Source organism: Loxodonta africana, chromosome 14 (genome assembly GCF_030014295.1).
Source record: "Loxodonta africana isolate mLoxAfr1 chromosome 14, mLoxAfr1.hap2, whole genome shotgun sequence".
Lineage (NCBI taxonomy): Eukaryota > Metazoa > Chordata > Mammalia > Proboscidea > Elephantidae > Loxodonta > Loxodonta africana.
The window spans coordinates 50,246,813-50,265,550 of NC_087355.1; the positions used below are offsets into that span (position 1 = coordinate 50,246,813).

The 18,738-nt window shown below is 37.7% G+C and overlaps 1 protein-coding gene across 14 annotated transcripts in view; it reads left to right on the forward strand.

The window, feature by feature from the left end:
- The window catches only part of VPS13B (vacuolar protein sorting 13 homolog B), a 916,907-nt gene that overhangs the window by 599,609 nt on the left and 298,560 nt on the right, over nucleotides 1-18,738 (forward strand). For 11 of the 14 annotated variants that reach the window (XM_064267936.1, XM_064267934.1, XM_064267939.1 and 8 more), the window contains one exon: nucleotides 12,485-12,601. The exons of the other annotated variants lie outside the window; for them this stretch is intronic. In XM_064267936.1, coding sequence (XP_064124006.1) covers nucleotides 12,485-12,601 — 117 coding nt within the window. The remainder of the gene's footprint in view (nucleotides 1-12,484; nucleotides 12,602-18,738) is intronic. 14 annotated transcript variants of the gene reach the window in all.

Sequence of the window (18,738 nt, forward strand, 5' to 3'; positions counted from 1 at the left end):
GGTCCAAACCAAAACCAAACGTTTTGCCGTTGAGTCTGTTCCGATTCATAAAAACCCTATAGGACAGAGTAGAACTGCCTCATAGGGTTTCCGAGGCTGTAAACCTTTGTGGAAGTAGACTGCCACATCTTTCTCCCATGGAGCAGCTAGTGGGTTTGAACCGATGATCTTTCAGTCAGTAGCTGAGCTCTTAAAGATGAAGATATTAGGCATTAAAGATACTTTTATATTGTAAAACTGGAGATCATTATGATTTTTAAGAAAGTGTTAATTACTTTTCACTGTTGCTTCTATTTATAAAATAGAATCAGTAACATCTCTTAGTTGTAACACATCATTGTGGTACAGTGATTGGGTTTTTTAAAAAACATCACGTGCAGACTCTATTGTGTGCCTTTTGCAATGCTGATTGCTTTGGTTCTCCCCTTTACCACCAAAACTATATTTGCCTGTGTTGGCAACAACACTAAATGAAGCGTTATATAATACCTGTCACTTTGACCTAATTTATTTAACTTAATTTTTCCTGTAATTCTATAAGGTAAAAACTATTATTTTTCTCAGTTTATTCTTGAGGATACTGAGTATAAACAAGATAAAAAACTTGTTTGAGAACAAATACTAAGTGGTAGCCCAGGTAGTCTGTGCTCCTAACATGGCTTATAAAGTTCTTCAGATACCATATTCTTTTATAGCTTTATCTTCTTGTATTGAGTTTCTTCCAAGCTTCCTGAAAAGATGGTATGCACACTTGCCCGTAGGCCTTTGTTTGTGATCTTCTCTGTGCCTGGAACTTTCTTAACCCACCTTTTGCCTTGTCTCCCACCATCCATCAAGTCTCAGAGAAGACATCTAGTAAGTCTTCCCTGAGTCCCCACAAGACAGGTTAGGTGCTCCTATCATTTCACTTAGCATATTATACTCTTAATTGTCTATATACTTGTCCAGGTCCTGAAGACATGATCATGACCATCCTGTTCTTTGATTTATCTCCAGCAAATAGCACTGTCATATTATAAAATGTATTATTGTAGCTCTCCATTGAGAAGTGATTGGATGTGGACTGCCCCTGAGGAGGAAACTAATGTTGGTTAAAGAGCTCTCTTCAGCCAGCCAAGAGAAATTTCAAGAGAGTAATGCAGCTGTTGAGCTATCAGCAGGCAGTACCCCTGGCATCTGGGGGAATGAGTGTTTTCATCCTGAAGAGATGCCACAGCATCCACTGTACCAAATGTCACATGGTATCAGGCAGCATTGAGTTCCCTCATTACTACTCTTCTTTGCTTCATTCAGTTTTAGATTTAGGAAGTACCAACTTAAAATACTTACAGGCCATCATTTCTTAAAAATCACAAATGCTGTCATCAACAAAAAAGATGGGCCTTATTTTCCTAGGAACTTTTATGCCCATCTAGAGTTAACTCAGCTACATCTCTCCTATTTATTCTCAAATTCATTTAACGAAGTCTTTTGAATGTCCAGTCTAAGTCATGGAATGAATTTTACACTGGAGAAGCAAAATCGAATAGTTTCAAATATGAGCCTAACCTTTAAGAAGTTCAGCATCTGATTGAAGAGATATACTGGTTAATTACTATTAAGTCCAGTGTGGAAAGTGCTGTGATAGATACAAATATAGGATACTATATACAGAAGAGCCACATCGGAATCAGGATGAACACATTCCGTGCCCATAAGGAGACCTCAGGCTAGTAGATGCAGCAGACACATAAACAGAACGATTCATGCAACAACTAACATATGTACAAAGTAGAGAACTTCAACAGAGGAAAAAATGGTTAATTCACTCTACAGGTGAGAGAGTGCAGGGAGTGTTTCACAGAGGACAGGACTTCTGGATTTGTTTCCACACAGTGGCAGGTGACAGGAGAGGGTGCGTTCTCAGCTGAGGCAGCAGTAGATCCAAAGGCTAGAAGTATGAAAATACGGCATGTTTTACTTGCTTCTAATACCCAGCACATAGTATCATACTTGGCACATAATAGGTATTTAATAAAGGTTTGGAAGACTGAATGAAAGAATGAATCATCGGATGATTAAGTAGAGCTAACAAGCCAAGTGATTGAATGTGTTCCTGAGATATGGTTCAAATGAAGACAAAGTTTTGGGATGTGATATAGCGTACCTCCATTGGTTAATCTTAACAGAGGTATAAACACAACCTTAATATAATTCTGTTTGTTTTTGAATAGGTATTATAGGCAAAATTTAAAAGATACAAAGATACACACAATAATTTGCTTTCTTTCCTGACTAGTATTAAATGGGAACCTTTATAATGGTTTTCATTCATTAACTGTCCCCGTGGGTAAACCGTCACATTTTGTCTTCAATCATGATTTTTGTGTGTGTGTGTGTGCTTTAAGTGAAAGTTTGCAAGTAAGTTTCTCATACAAAAACTTCTACATACATTGTTATGGGACCCTAGTTGCTCTCCCTACAATATAATAGCACACTTCTTCTCTCCACCCTGTATTTCCCATGTCTATTCAACTGGCTCCTGTCCCCTTCTGCCTTCCCATCTCACCTTTTTTTTTTTTTTTTTTGATTCAACTAGCTCCTGTCCCCTTCTGCCTTCCCATCTCACCTTCGGACATGAACTGCCCATTTAGTCTCATGTATCTACTTGAACCAAGTAGCACATTCTTCACCAGTATCATTTTATGTCTCATAGTCCAGTCTAATTTTTGTCTGAAGAGTGGTTTCAGGGATGGTTTTAGTTCTGGGCTAACAGAGAATCTGGGGGCCATGTCCTCTGGGGTCCCTCCAGTCTCAGTAACACCATCAAGTCTGGTCTTTTTACTAGAATTTGATTTCTGCACCCCATGTTTCTCACACTCTATCTGGGACTCTCTATTGTGTTCTCTATCAGGGTGGTCATTGGTGGTAGCCAGGCACTATCTAGTTCTTCCAGTCTAAGGCTGATGGAGTCTCTGGTTTACATGACCCTTTCTGTCTCTTGGACTCATATTTTCCTTATATCTTTGGTGTTCTTCATTTTCCTTGTACCGGGTGGATTGGGACCAATTGATGCATCTTAGATGGCTTCTTGCTAGACTTTAAGACCCTAGATCCCATAGCTTTTGGTTTAGTCCAGTTGTGGTGACTTCCCCTGTATTGTGTGTTGTCCTTCCCTTCACCTAAAATAATTCTTGTCTACTGTTTGTCTAGTTGGTAAACACCTCCTTCCTCCCTCCTCACCCTCGTAACCATCAAGAATGTTTTCTTCTGTGTTTGAACCTTTTCTTGAGTCCTTATGATCGCGGTCTCATACAATATTTGACCTTTTGCGACTGATTACTTTCACTGAGCATAATGCCCTCCAGGTTCATCCATGTTATGAGATGTTTTGTGGGTTCATCATTGTTCTTTATCATCGTGTAGTATTCCGTTGTGAAAATATACCATAATTTATCCATTCATCTGTTGATAGGCACCGAGGTTGTTTCCATCTTTTTGCTATTGTGAACAGTGCTGCAACGAACATGGATGTGCACATATCTATTTGTGTGATAGCTCTTATTTCTCTAGGATATATTCCAAGGAGTGGAATTGCTAGATCATATGGTAGTTCTATTTCTAACTTTTTAAGGAGGCGCCAGAATAATTTCTAAAGTCGTTGTACCATTTTACATTCCCACCAGCAGTGTGTAGGTGTTCTAGTCTCTCCACAACCTCTCCAACATTTATTATTTTGTGTTTTTTGCATTAATGCTAGCCTTGTTGGGGTGAGATAGTATCTCATTGTAGTTTTGATTTGCATTTCTTTAATGGTTAATAATCGTGAGCATTTCCTCATATATCTGTTAGCTGCCTGAATGTCTTCTTTGGTGAAGTGCCTGTTCATATTCTTTGCCCATTTTTAAATTGGGTTATTTGTCTTTTTGTTGTTGGGGTTTTGCTGTATCGTGTAGATTTTAGAGATGAGATGCTGATCGGATTTGTCATAGCCAAAATTTTTTTCCCAGTCTGTAGGTTGTCCTTTTCTCTTTTGGTGAAGTCTCTGTATGAGCATAAGTGTTTGATTTTTAGGAGCTCCTATTTTCTGGTTATCTAGTTTCTCTTCTGGTGTTTATACATTGTTACTTATGTTTTGTATACTGTTTATGCCATGTATTAGGGCTCCTAGCATTGTCCCTATTTTTTTGGCCATAGGCTTTATCATTTTAGATTTTATATTTAGATCTTCGATCCATTTTGAGTTAGTTTTTGTGCATGGTGTGAGGTATGGGTCTTGTTTCATTTTTTTGCAGATGGATATCCAGTTATGCCAGCACCATTTGTTAAATAGACTATCTTTTCCCCAATTAATGGACTTTGGGCCTTTGTCAAATATCAGGTGCTCATAAGTGGATGAATTTGCATGTAAATTCTCAATTCTGTTTCACCGATCTATGTTTCTATTGTTGTACCAGTACCAGGCTGTTTTGACTGCTGTGGCGGTATAATATAGGTTCTAGAATCAGGTAGTGTGAGGCTTCCCACTTTGTTCTTCTTCCTTAGTAATGCTTTACTTATCCGGGGCCTCTTCCCTTTCCATATGAAGTTGGTGATTTGTTTCTCCATCTCATTAAAAAATGCCATTGAAATTTGGGTCAGGATTGCATTGTATCTTTAGATTGCTTTGGATCGAATAGACACTTTGACAATGTTGAGTCTTCCTATCTATAAACAAGGTATGTTTTTCCACTTACGTAGGTCTCTTTTGGTTTCTTTCAGTAAGTGTCTTGTAGTTTTCTTTGTACAGGTCTTTTACATCTCTGGTTAGATTTATTCCTAAGTATTTTATCTTCTTGGGGCTATTGTAAATGGTATTGATTTGGTGATTTCCTCTTCAATGTTCTTTTTGTTGGTGTACAGGGATCCAACTGATTTTTATATGTTTATCTTGTATCCTGATACTTTGCTGAACTCTTCTATTCTGGTAGTTTTCTTGTGTGGATACTTTAGAGTTTTTGGTGTATCATATCATCTGTAAATAGAGATACTTTTATTTCTTCCTTACCAATTTGGATGCCCTTTATTTCTTTTTTCTAGCCTAATTGCTGTGGCTAGGAATTCCAGCACAATGTTGAATAAGAGTGGTGATAAAGGGCATCCTTGTCTGGTTCACTTTCTCAAGGGGCATGCTTTCAGACTTTCTCCATTTAGGATGATGTTGGCTTTGTATAAATGGTCTTTATTATGTTGAGGAATTTCCCTTCTGTTCCTGTTTTGCTGAGAGTTCTTATCATGAATGCGTGTTGGACTTTGTCAAATGCCTTTTCTGCAGCAGTTGATAAGATCATGTGGTTCTTGTGTTTTGTTTTATTTATGTGATGGATTACATTGATTGTTTTTCTAATGTTGAACCATCCCTGCACACCTGGTATGAATCCCACATCATCATGGTGAGTCATTATTTTGATATATTGTTGAATTTCCTTGGTAGAATTTTGTTGAGGATTTTTACGTCTAAGTTCATGAAGAATAACCCAGAAGGATATTGGTCTATAATTTCCTGTTTCTGTGGTGTCTTTACCTGGCTTTGGTATCTGGATTATGCCGGCTTCATAGAATGAATTTGGGAGTATTCCATCCTTTTCTGTGCTCTGAAATACCTTTAGTAGTAGTGGTATTAACTCTTCTCTGAAAGTTTGGTAGAAGTCTCCAGTGAAGCTGTCAGGGCCAGAGCTTTTTTTTTGTTGGTAGTTTTTTAATTACCTTTTCACTCTCTTCTTTTGTTGTAGGCTTATTTAGTTGTTCTACCTCTGTTTGTGTTAGTTTAGGTAGGTAGTACGTTTCAAGAAGTTTGTCCATTTCTTCTAGGTTTTGTTAGAGTAAGCTGATTTTTCATAGTAAGCTGATATGCTTCGTTTAATTTCAGTTGGGTCTGTTGTGATGTTGCCCATCTCATTTCTTATTTGAGTTATTTGCATCCTCTCCTGTTTTTCTTTCGTTAGTTTGGCCATTGGTTTACCAATTTTGTTGATCTTCTCAAAGAGCCAGCATTTGGTCTCGTTAGCTCTTTCAGTTGTTTTTCTGTTCTCTGTTTCATTTAATTCTACTCTAATTTTTATTATTTGCTTTCTTCTGGTACCCCAGGGCTTCTTTTGCTGCTCTCTTTCTATTTGTTTGAGTTGTAGGGTTAAAGCTTTGATTTTGGCCCTTTCTTCTTTTGGAAGTGTCCATTTATTGCTATAAAGTAGCCTCTGAGCACTGCTTTCGCTGTGTCCTGAAGGATCTGATGGGATGCGTTTTCACTCTCATTTGATTCTGTACGTTTTTTTATTCCGTCCTTAATTTCTTCCATAACCCAGTAGTTTTTGAGCAAGATGTTCAGTTTCCAAGTGTTTCATTTTTCTTTCCTTGCTTTTTCTGTTATTGATTTCTACTTTTATGACTTTATGGTCCGAAAAGATGCTTTGTAACATTTCAGTGCTTTGGATTTTGTTAAGGCTTACTTTATGGCCATTGGAGAAGAAAGTATACTTGACTGCCGTTAGGTGGGGTGTTCTCTATATGTCTATGAGGTCAAGTTGGTTGATTGTGGCATTTAGATCTTCCGTGTCTTTATTGAGCTTTTTTCTGGATATTCTGTACTTCACCAAAAGTGGTATGTTGCAGTCTTCTGCTGTTATTGTAGAGCTGTGTCTCTTTTCAGTGCTGTTAGAGTTTGTTTTATGTATCTTGCAGCCCTGTCATTGAGTGCATAAATATTTAATATGGTTATGTCCTCCTGGTATATTGACCCCTTAATCATTGTATAGTATCCTTCCTTGTCCTTTGCAGTGGATTTTACTTTAAAGCCTGTTTTGTCAATAATTAATATTGCCACTTGTGTTCTTTTTTGATTGGTGTTTGCTTGATGTATTTTTTTCCATCCTTTGAGTTTTAGTTTGTTTGTGTCTTTAAGGTGTGTCTCTTGTAGGCAGCATATAGACGAATTGTGTTTTTAATCCATTCTGCCACTCTTTGTCTCTTTATTGGTCCATTCAGTCCATTTACATTTAGCGTAATTATGAATAGGTATGAGTTTAGTGCTGTCACTTCGATGTCTTTTTTTGTGTATTGTTGACAGGTTCTTTTTTGGACTTAATTTTCTGGGCTTAGTCATTTTTCTTTATATATTTTATTTTGATCTTTTTCATTGTTGTTGATTTTGTATTTGCTGAGTCTTTATGTTTTTTATTTTGATGTGTAGTATTGTTAGTTTCCTTTATGGTTACCTTAATATTTACGCTGTTTTTCTAAGTTAATACCAATCTTCCTCTCCTTATGAAAGATCTATGACTGCAGTTTTTAGTTCCTCTTTTTTGTTTTAATGTTGTGATCTTTTACATATTTACGTCTCTGTTTCCCTATCTTCAGTGTTTTAGTTTTGATTTATTTTTGTGACTTCCCTACCTGGGTTTGTATCTGGTTGCTCTGTCCAGTGTCCTAGTCTTGGGTTTTAATCTGATGTTACCGCTTTTCTAACCAGAGGACTCCCTTTAGTATTTCTTGTAATCGTGGTTTGGTTTTTGCAAATTCCGTAAACTTCTTTCTGTCTGGAAATGCCCTAATTTTGTCATCATTTTAGAGAGACAGTTGCCTTAGTCATCTAGTGCTGCTATAACAGAAATACCACAAGTGGATGGCTTTAACAAAGAGAAGTTTATTTCCTCACAGTAAAATAGGCTAGGGGTCCGAATTCATGGCATCAGCTCCAGGGAAAGGCTTTCTCTCTCTGTTGGCACTGGAGGAATGTCCTTTTCCTCAATCTTCCCCAGTCAAGGAGCTTCTCAAGCGCAGGGACCCCAGGCCCAAGGGATGCGATCTGCTCGCAGTGCTGCTTCCTTGGTGGTATGAAGTCCTTAACTCTCTGTTTGCTTCCCTTTTTTTATCTCTTGAGAGATAAAAGGTGGTGCAGAACCCACCCCAGGGAAACTCCCTTTACATAGGCTCAAGGATGTGACCTGGTAAGGTGTTACAATGCTACCCTAATCCTCTTTAACGTAAAATTACAATCGCAAAATGGAGGACAACCGCACAGTACTGGGAATCATGGAGGATAGCCACACAGTACTGGGAATCATGGCCTAACCAAGTTGATACACACATTTTTGGGGGGACATAACTCAATCCATGGCAACAGTTTTGACGAATGTACAATTCTTCGCTAGCAATTTTTTTTTCTTCAAGGCTTTATATATGTCATCTCATTGCCTTCTTGCCTGGATGGTTCTTGCTGTGTAGTCTGAGCTTAGTCTTATTGACTTTCCTTTGTAAGTGACTTTTCATTTATCCCTAGCCACTCTTAAAATTATCTTTGGGTTTGGGAAGTATGATTATAATATGTCCTGGTGACTTTATTTTGGGATCTGCCTTGTGTGGGGTTCACTGAGCATCTTGGATAGATATCTTCTCATCTGTCATGATATCAGGGAAGTTTTCTTCCAATAAGTCATCCACAATCCTCTCTGTATTTTCTGTTATCCCCTCCTCCCGCCCTGTTCTGGTACTCCAGTCAATCTCGGTTATTCCTCTTGATAGAGTGCCACATAATTCTTAGGATTTACTCATTTTTTAAATTCTTTTATCTGATTTTTCCTAAAATACGTTGGTGTCAAGTGCTTTTTCGTCAGTCTCACTAATCCTGGCTTCCGTTGCCTCAATTCTGTTCTTGTGACTTTCTGTTAAGTTGTCTAATTCTGAAATTTTATTGTTAATCTTTTGGATTTCTGTTTGCTGGGTCTGTATGGATTCTTGCAGTCTGTTAAATTTTTCATTGTGTTCTTCTCTAATCTTCTTAAGTTCCTCTCTTGCTCTGTCTCTGTGTTCCTTAGCTTTTTCTGCATTTTGCCTAATCTCATTCCTAATCTCTTAAAGAGTTCTGTATATTAATCTTTTGTGTTCTACCTCCAGTGATTCCAGAATGTTCTCTTCATGCGGAAGATTTCTTGGTCTTTGTTTTGGGAGCTTGCAGAAGCCCTCATAGTCTGCCTCTTTATGTGATTTGATATTAACTGTTGTCTCCAAACCATCAATAAGTTAATGTATTTGTTCTGTGTTTCCTTTACTGTGTCCTAGCTTCTTGTTTTATTTTGTTTCACTATGCCCAAACAGGCTTCTCATGTGAACTAGTTTACTTATTAGCACCTTCAAAGGTCTAACGCCCTGTCACCAGGTGGTTAGAGCTGTTACTAGGTATGTGAGCCCCAGAGTTTGCTGACTTTTCTTGTATGGATTTAGCTCAGGTATCTAGGTAGTCAGTCACCAGGTGTGTGGTGCAGGCTCTCACCTACAGTTCTAGACAGGCAGGGGTGATTGGTGTAGGCACAGGTGTCTGGCTGCAATGGGGGGGGGGCGGGCCTCATGATGAGCAAGACAGAGGGCTTACAGCTGCCCAAGTGTCTGGAAGAAAAGCGTGTCCCTGTTCCCTAGTGCACGTAGGTGGATATGTTTTGCAGACGGAGTATGAGCAGCCAGTGCTGTTGGCTGTAAGGACTGGGCGGCACTGCTTATTCTTGGACCCCTGTCATGGGTGGCTAGGTGGTATGATTGGAGCCACTAGTCCTCAGGCCCCTGATGTGGGTAGGTGAGGACTCTGCTTAACAGGCAGAGCGTTATCAAATGTCACAAACTTGCCCCAGCTGTTGAAGTGGGTCCACACGGGTCACTGCAAGGGTGAAAGGCATTCAAAGTCTGTGCCTAAGCAAAGGAGCTGTGCATGCCAAGAGTTCACGGCTTAGGGGAGCCGACAGATTATTTTTTCTCTATTTGTTAACAAGGCCAGGAGAATGGCTCAGGACACGTGGCATGTCCTATTTCTGACCCAGGGGATGTGACAATGTCTAACGGTGGCTCAGACCCAGTGCGGAGTGAGAAGGGGGCAGGTAAATAGGAGAGAGATTTTTCCCAAGAGTGTTTTTTGATCCACGCAGTAGTTTAGACACATGTACTTATCTTTTACCAATTGAACATGGCCTTTCATTGATTCTGGAGACGTGAGTGGACTGTCCACCGCTCGGTCTCTCCCGATGTGGAAAACACATCCTGAATGCCACTGCTTGGTTCACTGTGCTTATGCCAGCGGATCTGGCCTGCAGGGTGCTGGTTCTCATTGGGTCAGGTCTGGCAACTCCTTGCTGCTTCTGAACTGTCTCTCCCTACCCCTGCCACTCAGTCCAATTCCTCAACTTTGCCTTTGATGTTCAGGGCTCTTAGATTGTCATGTATAATCAAATCACTTGTTTTTTCGGGTCTTTGTTGTAAGAGGGACAACAGCAAGCATCTTACCACTCCACCATCTTGGCCCTGCCACCTCATGATGTATTTTCATGTGTGTGTTGGGAAGGAGGGTAGCAGGGAAGTTTAGCATAGAGAATCATCAGACTTTTTAAACTTGTATATCTTCTACTTCCAAAAGCTTAATTTTCCAGCTGAAGAATTATATCATTCAGGGTTCATTCAGGGCAGCAGAACAACTATGAGTATCACAGATAATGGAATTTATTTTAGAAATAAGACTTTACCCAACTGTAAAAAGAGCTGTAGAAGTAAGACTCTGAAAGAGGGATTTGGAAGACCGGAGAAAAAGCCGCTAGTTAAACCCTCTTAAAGCGCTTGACCTGGGTAAAAATACTGTGGAGCTTGCAACGGAATCTGGGAAGCTAGGCAGGTCCAGCTACTGGATTGGGACCACAAAAAAGGCTGGTAGAGAAGTCTGTGGGAGGCTGTTGCACCTGCACCTGTGGGTGGGCCTGGGGTTGCTATTAGTCAGCAGAGCCAATGGTCAGGGAGAAGGGCTGGTCACCGAGCGGGGATAGTGAGGACAAGCTGGAAACCGCTAGCACCTCCGCATCAGTCTTTCACTGCATTTAAACCACAATGACTTTTAGAGAATATTGGTTGCTGTTCCTCTTCTGCCTTCCAAATCTCATACATAGTTCTCTTTCGGCAAAATGTAGACTTTGAACCATTCTTAGCAAGGTGTCACAGAGCAGAATCAGTACAGGAAACTGAGTTGAGGTTCCTTGGCTTGTCCAGTATCGCTTAGTAACAGCTAAGTGTAGAGCCGTGGTTTCCTTCCTCTTAGTCAACTACTTCTACTTAATTCTCTGACCTCTTACACTTAACTGAAGTTCATTGTTAGCTAACCACGTTTTTTCTTTTTCTCCTAGCACTCATTTTTGCTGCGTCTGGATTTATTTAATAATCTGAGGAAATGAAGTGCTGAGAACAAAAATAACCTATACTGATGTTTGTCATGTGCAGATTGGCTCCTAGTGTGTACAGTCCAAATCACTGTTGCTGTTTAAACTTGATTGTCTGAGAAACTATAAAGCGTATTTGTTTATTTAAATATTCTAATACACATGTACAAAATTATGTATTTTACTATCTGGCGTTTTTTTTTTTTTCCTACACGTAGGATTTTTTTTTTTTTTAATTACTCTTTGCTTGTTGTTTGTTGTGGCTGTTGAGTCGATTTTGACTCATAATGACCCTATATGACAGAGTAGAACTGCCCTCATCAGGTTTTCTAGGCTTTTTTTTTTTTTTTTTAATCTTTATGGAAGCAGATTGCCAGGTCTTTTTTCCCTCAGAGCTGCTGGTGGGGAGCCGCTGGTAGGTTCAAACCACTCCCCTTTCAGTTAGCAATTGAGCACTTAACCATTGTGCCACCAGGGCTCCTTTGTGACACATTCAAATTCAGTTGTATACTTCACAGGATTGACAATGTTGAATATGTAGAAGTATGGCTTTGTGTTTTCATTAAGGTCCCTGAAATATCTGTTATTGACCTGACTTCTGAGAGATTGTTACTATTCCATGTGTCTTTATCTTTTATTGTCATTTTTTGAAATGAAGTATTACCCAAATAGTCACACTTCGCAGGAGCCCTTGCATATTTTGATTTGTGATTAATCAAATATGAGAATTGTCTGGAACTTCATTGGAAATTGTAAATAGGAGTATGGAAGGAAAGCAATTTCGATAATTGACTTTTCAGCCGGAAAGTCAATCACTTTTCTCTTAATAATTTGAGAAGTTTTGGTAAGGTCTATGTAAAATGATGGCGTAGAAGTTAGTCACATTCTCATACCTCATAGATTAATACCTGTAATAACCTACACCTCTTTGTGTGATTTTATAATTTCCTTAAGCCCTGTAATGGCTTTACATAGGGCAAGAGAGTGTACATTTTCTTCCTGCTGAAAGTACCTGGGAGCTAGGTATGACAGAGAAAGCGATCCTGACGCAGCAGAAGGAGCAGCAAGTTTCCCTTCACAGCAGCCAGCAAGCATCTTCTTCCTACATTTTGGCTGAGGGTGTCCTGTAGCAATCTGAAAAAGAGGCACAGACATAAGAGGACAAGGATCCTATCTTGCCCAGTCTTAGTCTTTATTGTGTCTTAGCATAGTTATTGACAGACAGTAGATACTCAGAAAAATCAGAAAATACTACAGTTGCGTATAATCATCATAATTGTTATCAGGTGCTGTCAAGTCGCTTCCAACTCAGCAATCCTGTGTACTACAGAAGGAAACACTGCCCAGTCCTGCACCATCCTCACAATTGTTGTTATGCTTGAGCCCACTGTTGCAGCCTCTGTGTGAGTCCATCTCATTGAGGGTCTTCCTTTTTTTCACAGACCCTCTACATCATCATAGTAGTATATCATAAAATTCTAAAACCTTCGTCTGTGTCTTCAAGTACTATAGATTGAAGTCTTCTTATAGCTGCTAACATCATAATTGTTATATATAAATATAGATACTAAAGCCCTGATTGATCCAAGCCCAACTGACCAAAGTCCTAAATAGCCGTTTTCCCACTTCACCATTTGATTTTGAAGAGGAGTCAAACAAGATTATGTGAAGAACTTACTTAAAAGCATATGTTGAACATATAAATTTTATGTGTTATCTGATATAATACTGTGAATACTCTTCCTGGTATATCAACACATGTTATTAAAGCTTTAAAATGAAATAAAATAGAATGTCCTAATGCTCTGTCTCTTGGTGGATTCCTATTTATATCCTCAATATATAGTTTGTAATGTTTTCTTCTCTGAGAAACTCAGCAGTCCCCCAGCTTCTCCCTCCTCCATGAAGTTTATTTTGCAGTTTCTTCTTGGAAAAAGGACTATTAAGTAAAATTAGATACAGGAGCTCCAAATTATAGATATATATATATAACTGGAAACTATGGCCAGAGCTATAACCCCAATAAACATCTCAGTAAAATTGATTGTTAATATTCCAGTATAGGTATGCTCATAAAACTGTCCATTCAAGTTTCTAATCAATGTAACACTTGTGATTTCCATCACAAATATATTAACCATAGTTTGTTTTTTTTTTTAGGTTTTAGTTTGTTTTAGAGGGGAGAGTCTTTTTTTTTTTTTTTTTAGTAAAGAATTAGAAGATTTTAACACTACTTGATTTTACCAAACTAAAATTGTACTGACATTTTATTTAAATGTACCTTAAAAAAATCATCCTCAAATCAAGTTGCAGTTCTTGTAGCATTGATTTCCACAGCTCTCCTAATATCCCACATGCTAACCGTGATATAGATGATCTTTCCTCTAGTGATTTTTAATATTTTTTCTTCATCTTAGGTGATCACCTGTTGCAGCAAGATACGTCTAATTGTGGATTTATTGTGTTTATCTGACTCAGGTCTTTCATAATACGCATTTGTCTTTTCAGATTAATAACTTGTGTTCATTCAATATCTTGAGATAAAAGATTAAGTTCCCTGATGAGTGTTTCCACACCTCACTATACTTATCCCATTTTATGATTTTGTTTACTTTTCCTGCTAAAGTGAGCTCTATGAGACACAGTACTACGTATCCATTTTTGCCATTGTATTCCCAGCACCTAGCAGAGGGCCCACCCCACACCATAGTTGGCCCTCAGTCCATGTTGCTTAAATTTCAGAGAGTAATAAGTGCTATGAAAATAATATGACTGTATAATGTGATCAGAGTAACTGGGAGAATTCCTTAGATTGGGGCTCAGGAAAGGCCTCTTCTAACAACAGAATGACAAGAATGAACTATCCATGCAAAGACCCGTGGAGTGTTTCTGGCAAGAGTGTTCTAGGCAGCCAAGACCCTGGAGTAGGACTGAGCTTAGCACAATTGAGGATCATGCCTGACTGGAAGGAGAGAAGTATTAGAAGATACTGTGGGGAGGGAAGGGCTAAATCATGAATGGTCTTGTAGGCCAAGGGAAGTTTGGATTTTATTTTGATTGTATTAAAAAGTTATTGGATAGTGTTCTTCTTGAAGATTGGCCTAAATGAATTTAAACCCATAACTAAATATTTTATTTTTAGAATAATTATAGTATTTAAATTGTATGTCCTTAAAACTCTCATTAATCTGGAAAATGAGGAATCGGAGGAATAGTATATTGCCGTTGTAGTTGCCATTGAGTCAATTCCAACTCATGGCCATCCGCATGTGTGCAGAGTAGAATTGCTCCATAGGTTTTTCAAGACTGTGATCTTTTGGAAGCAGATCGCCTGGCCTGTCTTCTCATGTGCCATTGGGTGGGTTCAAACCACTAACCTTTCCACTTGTATTTGTGTGTTTAACCATTTGCACCACCCAGGGACTCCTTAGGAATGGGAATAGTTGATCAAATTATAATGAATAGTTTTCCAAATAGCAGCTTGTTTAAAATAAATGTTCGTGAATATTATTGTTTTTAATATTTAGAAATAACCACTCTAAGGGATTATCGCAGTTGGTTATCACAAGTTTTAACTATCTTCTGGAGTTAAAGCTCAGCTATAATACCATATCAAGAGAGTCTTCATGTTACATAATAATCTTCCTGCACTCACGAAGACCATGTAGCATTTCTGATTCTTTTTGTTAGAATATTTTGCAAATCTTGGTACTGTTTTTCTTCTCCTGGTCTTTTATAATATGCAAATCTTGAAGTATGGCTATTAAACAGCTTTAATATTTCCCACAAAATTTGTGGCAGGTGGACAGAAGAAACTTAGTGTAAATATACTGAGCCCAAGAAAAACAATCTTAGCCTTTCCAAATGTGTTTTCATGAGTACATGTGGCACACACTTGTATCTTCTTGCTTAGTAACAATTTCAGAGAAATATACTTTACCTTTTTTACAATCTGCTCCTTCCAAAACTTAACAGAATAGCTTTTAACACATACTATTTTCCTGTTATTGGATTAGAGCCTTACAATTGTCAGTGTTTTGTTATCTTCAAACTGAGTTTAATGAATTTCTGTGGACATAATCCTCTGTACTGGTGCAACCTCTCTTGAATTATCCTCAGGAAAATTTTACTTGTGTGTATACTTTGCACATTCTGTTGCATCACCTTCCTTTGGAATGGGCATAAAATATGGATCTCTTCCAGTCAGTTGGCCTCTTACCTGTCTTCCAAATTTCTTGGCATAGACAAGTGAGCACCTCCAGCGCTGCATCTATCTGTTGGTATTCCGTCAATTTCTGGAGCATTGTTTTTTCACCAGTGCCTTCAATGCAGCATGGACCTTTTCCTTCAATACCGTCAGTTCTTGATCATATGGTACCTCCTGAAGCGGTTGACCGTTGACCAATTCTTTTTCGTACAGTGACTCTATATTTTCCTTCCATCTTCTTTTGATGCTTCCTGCATCATTCAATATTTTTGCCATAGAATCCTTCAAAATCATAACTTGAGGCTTGAATTTTTTCTTCAGTTCTTTCAGCTTGAGAAATACCGAGTGTGATCTCTTCTTTTGTTTTTTAACTCCAGTTCTTTGAACTTTTCTTTATAATACCACGTGCTCCTGAACTGTCCTTTGAAATCTTCTGTTCAGCTCTTTTACTTCATTATTTTTCTGTTCACTTTAGCTGTACTACACTGAAGAACAGATTTCAGGCTCTCTTCTCACACCCACTTTAGTGTTTTCTTTCTTGTCTTTTTAATGACATTTTGATTTTATCATGTATGATACCCTTGACGTCAGTCCACAACTCGCCTGGCCCTCAATCATTAATATTCAGTGGTACAATGAACAATAATAAGTACAAATAATTGAACAATTTCTTTGTCTCTGTGGACTATGTAGAGATATATTAAATCATTGTTATATTAAAGTACATCAGAGAAATATGTCTTCTACAGCTCTCCTAATATCCTACATGCTAACCATCATGTAAATAATCTTTCCTCTACTGATTTTAATATCTTTTCTTGGGTGATTACTTGTTTCACCAAGATATGTCTGATTGTGGACCTCATTTTATTTGTGCTCCCTGAATCTGTGGGTTCATGTATTTCATCAGTTATTAGAAATTCTCATTTTGAGCCTTTTCCATTGTTTGTATTATCTTATTTTTTAATGGTATTTAAATATGCCAGACTTGCCCATTCGTGTCTCCTAATTTTTTTTTTTTTAATTTTCCTTATTTAAACTTACTTGAATACATTTCTGGAATTTTCTCAAATTTATATTTTAATATACTAATTCTCTCTTAAACTATATCTAAAATTCTGTTTTTCTTGAAACCCTGGTGGCCTAGTAGTTAAGAACTACAGCTGTTAACCAAGAGGTCGGCAGTTCCAATCCACCAGGCGCTCCTTGGAAACCCTACAGGGTAGTCCTACTCTGTTCTATAGGGTCACTATGAGTCGGAATCAACTCAGTGGAAACAGGTTTTTATTATGTATTTAAATTTACTGTTTTTTTTATTTCTAGAAGTTCTATTTGGTTGTTTATCAAATCTGCTTTGCTTTTTTCTGGTAGTGTTCATTTTCCCATGTTTTTTATTCCATCCTATAAAACCAAAAGAACCAAACCTACTGCTGTCAAGTCAACTTCAACTCATAGCGACCCTGTAGGACAGAGGAGAACTGCCCCATAGGGTTTCCAACGCTGTAAATCTTTACAGAAGCACTCTGCCACATCTTTGTTCCATGAAGCAGCTGGTAGGTCAAACCTTTTGGTTTGCAGTCAAGTGCTTTAACCACTGAGCCATCAGGGCTCTTATTCTACCCCATATGTCAGTAATAATTGTAAACATTTTTTTTATTGTTCACATGTGGCAATATTGTTACCACAATTTCTTGATAATGGGTTCTGATTCTTGTGCTAATAAAAGAATTTATATCTTCAAGATAACAATTTGTAATGTTCTCCTCTTTGCAAAACTTTCAGCAATCCCCTAGTCTCTCCCTCCTCCATGAAGTTTATTTTGGAGTATTTCTTTGGAAAAATGTCTATTAAGTAGAATTAGATTCAGGAGTTCCAGAATATAGCTTTAAAAAACTGGAAACTATGGCCAGAGCTATTATTCCAGTGCACATCTTAGTAAAATGGACTCTTAATATTTTAGTATAGGTATGCTCGAAACACTGTCCTTTCAAGGCTATAGTAAATCTAAATAAATTTGTAATATATACAAAAAACAAAAAACCAAACCTACTGCCATCAAGTGGATTCTGACTCAGGCGACCCTATAGGACAGAGTAGAACTGCCCCTAAAGAGTTTCCAAGGAGCGCCTGGTGGATTCGAACTGCCAGCCTTTTGGTTAGCAGCCGTAACACTTACAACTACTCCAACAAATCACAGATTATTTGATATACTATGTATACATATATACATAGTATATCAAATAATCTGTGATTTTTGTTTTTTTGTTTTCAGTAGGCTTTGTTTAAGAGAATGCTTTTTATTCTGGTTTGAGGACATGTTCTTCTGGAAAGGTTTTATATCTGCTTCTGACAGATGCCCCAGGTTTATCAAAGGCTTGACGCTACTTTTATATAAATAACTCAGAATGGGGTTCCTGGACCTCACATATATGTAAATTAGAGCCTCTTTCCCACAACCGACGTGAGGAATTTCTCATATTTTTAATCTTCCAAGGAGATCTCTGTTTTTTTCAACAAGTCCTAATGCCAAGATAGACAAACTTCCTTGTTCTTCCCCGTTTCTGATAGGCAGATGTTTTTCTGACCCTTCAAGGGCCCCAGCTTTACTTAGTTCATTTCAAAATCCTTGCCTATCAGGGATCTAAAGATTAGCTTGTTAACTCAGTATGGCCATTAAAAATCTAATCCCCTTGTTTATTGAGAGGGACTAAGAACCTACGTTATTAAAAACATCATTAATACTTTGGGATTTAGTTTTCTCTTTGGTATTTTTAACCCTAGACTATTGTCTATTAAAGTATTGCAGTAATTTAATTATTGTAGTTGTTCCCTCAGGGGTTTAAATTTTTTTTTTTCTTTTGAATTCATCATTGAAAATATTTGAATACACAGAAAGGTTTTAGTGATATTTTTAAATGTTTATTTTTACCTCAAATATGTACCAGAGATAACACAAAGTTACCAATATGTGCCAGAAAAAGTATAGTTTTATAAAACTATTGACTTATTTAAATTCTGTTTTGATTTCTAAAGTTTTATAAGTCTTTTATATGTTGTATTACTGATTTAATTTGTCACATAAAAAAAAGTATGTTATACATAAGTACTTTTTTATCAGTATTTTAGTTAATATTTGCTTTCTTTTCTGTTTTAAGATATTTTTAAAACCTCATATGCTTTGCTTCCCATTTTAAGATCTTTTTAATACCTCATATGTTTTAGCACTCCCTTATGAGAGTGCATGAGATGTTACATGTTTCTCACATTGGCTTTTTTATGGAATTTGAGCTATAATTATGATGTCTCTAAGGATCTCAGCTCTTCCTCTATATT